The sequence below is a fragment of the Poecilia reticulata genome, linkage group LG16 (genome assembly GCF_000633615.1).
Source record: "Poecilia reticulata strain Guanapo linkage group LG16, Guppy_female_1.0+MT, whole genome shotgun sequence".
Classification (NCBI taxonomy): Eukaryota; Metazoa; Chordata; class Actinopteri; order Cyprinodontiformes; family Poeciliidae; genus Poecilia; species Poecilia reticulata.
The window spans coordinates 16,288-17,715 of record NC_024346.1 but is presented as its reverse complement, the minus strand read 5'-3'; the positions used below and the strand labels follow the sequence as shown (position 1 = coordinate 17,715).

At 51.4% G+C, this 1,428-nt stretch overlaps 1 protein-coding gene across 1 annotated transcript in view; it reads right to left on the bottom strand.

The window, feature by feature from the left end:
* Positions 1 to 1,428, bottom strand: part of LOC103477510 (disintegrin and metalloproteinase domain-containing protein 15-like) — a 33,370-nt gene that overhangs the window by 15,747 nt on the left and 16,195 nt on the right. Inside the window, exons 6-10 of the mRNA XM_017309307.1 lie at positions 1,043 to 1,297; positions 885 to 950; positions 634 to 705; positions 392 to 561; positions 294 to 301 (exon numbers count right to left, since the gene is read on the bottom strand). Coding sequence (XP_017164796.1) covers positions 294 to 301; positions 392 to 561; positions 634 to 705; positions 885 to 950; positions 1,043 to 1,297 — 571 coding nt within the window. The remainder of the gene's footprint in view (positions 1 to 293; positions 302 to 391; positions 562 to 633; positions 706 to 884; positions 951 to 1,042; positions 1,298 to 1,428) is intronic.

Here is a 1,428-nt window from a genome sequence, read left to right as displayed (position 1 = left end):
GCTCTACTCTGCATTAATGCTCAGCTTTTCATGTTGGTGTTAGAAGCTCCATCATTTCCTTTCAGGTGATTTAAAAAGTGATTTGTTTGAATTTTTTAACGTATTTCTAGTATTGAGTAAAACAAGTTTAAATGGTTTCAGTAAGAAAACCCAGAATGTGGTGATTTTTAAGTTGATGACTGAATGAATCGTTAGCTGTCTGTTAAAAACCATTCAAGGATTTTAAGGTGTCTCTTTATGACTGTGTTCAAAAACTTTCCAGGACCTTGAATTTATTTTGTTCTTTTAAGGACTTGAGGGCCTGACGGGAACATTTTAGCCCTTCTGTCTCTGGGTGTCAACAAAGCCCAAGGACTTAAATAAACCAGGAGCTTTTATTTTGAAGGCCTACATGATGAGCTGGGCGTTGTCATGGCGAAGGCGTGGCAGCAGCTCTCTGCTCCTCCACTCCAGGAAGTTGTTGAGCGTGTCGCTGGCGCTCCTCTCCACCCGGATCTTATCGCGGTCGCTCCAGACCTCCAGGCCCGTCAGCGCCACCCGGACCTTCAGCGGCCGGTAGAACTGAAATAGAGAGCGTGGCGGTTCTGTTGGACCGGAGCGGAGCGGACCGGACCGAAGCGGAGCGGGACTCACCCAGTCCACCTGGTTGGCCACGTCCAGCAGCCGGTACACGATGGTCTGGTTGCTCCTCTGGTAGTTCAGGAACTGGAGGGAAAATGTTATTTTAGATGATCTTCTGGAGGAACAAATTAATTTCTGATCTCCAAAAGTCGAACAACGTGGAGAAAAAAAATTAAGAAATCTTGACATTAATCTCACAAATTTCCTAAAAAAAATACGTGGAAATCTTCCAGTTTCCACGTCTGAGACGGACCCTCACTGACCTCCTGATGGTCCGCCACCAGCACCAGCTCCACGTGTTTGGTCTCAGACAGGATATCTCTCTTGGTCTGCGGGGAAACGGAACGGGGTCAGAGGTCAGAGCGGAAACGGAGCGGGGTCAGGGGTCAGAACAGGAGTGGGCAGAGAAACGGCGGCTCACCCGCTGGCCGGCGCTGCGGCTGGAGGACGGAGGACCGGGCGTGTGCTGCACGGCACAGCCCACCGCGGCGGCGCCCTCCAGAGGACCGGCAGAGAACAGCAGGTGGACGTCTTCCTCCTCTGCTCCTCCCGGCTCCTCCAGCCGCTCCCTGACCTCTGGCTGCAGCTCCAAGGTCACGGAGGAGTTGAGGACAATTACGCCGCTGCAGGAAAGAACGCCGTTGATCAAAGTATTCAACCACAGAAGAAGAAGAGACTGATTTCATGAGTTAAATTTCCTCCATCGCAGGATGCAGCAGGAACACGCATCAGATTAAATCTGCTGAGGAGAAAATCCTCAGAGAGGGGCTGGTTCCTCAGGTGGCCGCGTGTCAGAACGGCGCCTCC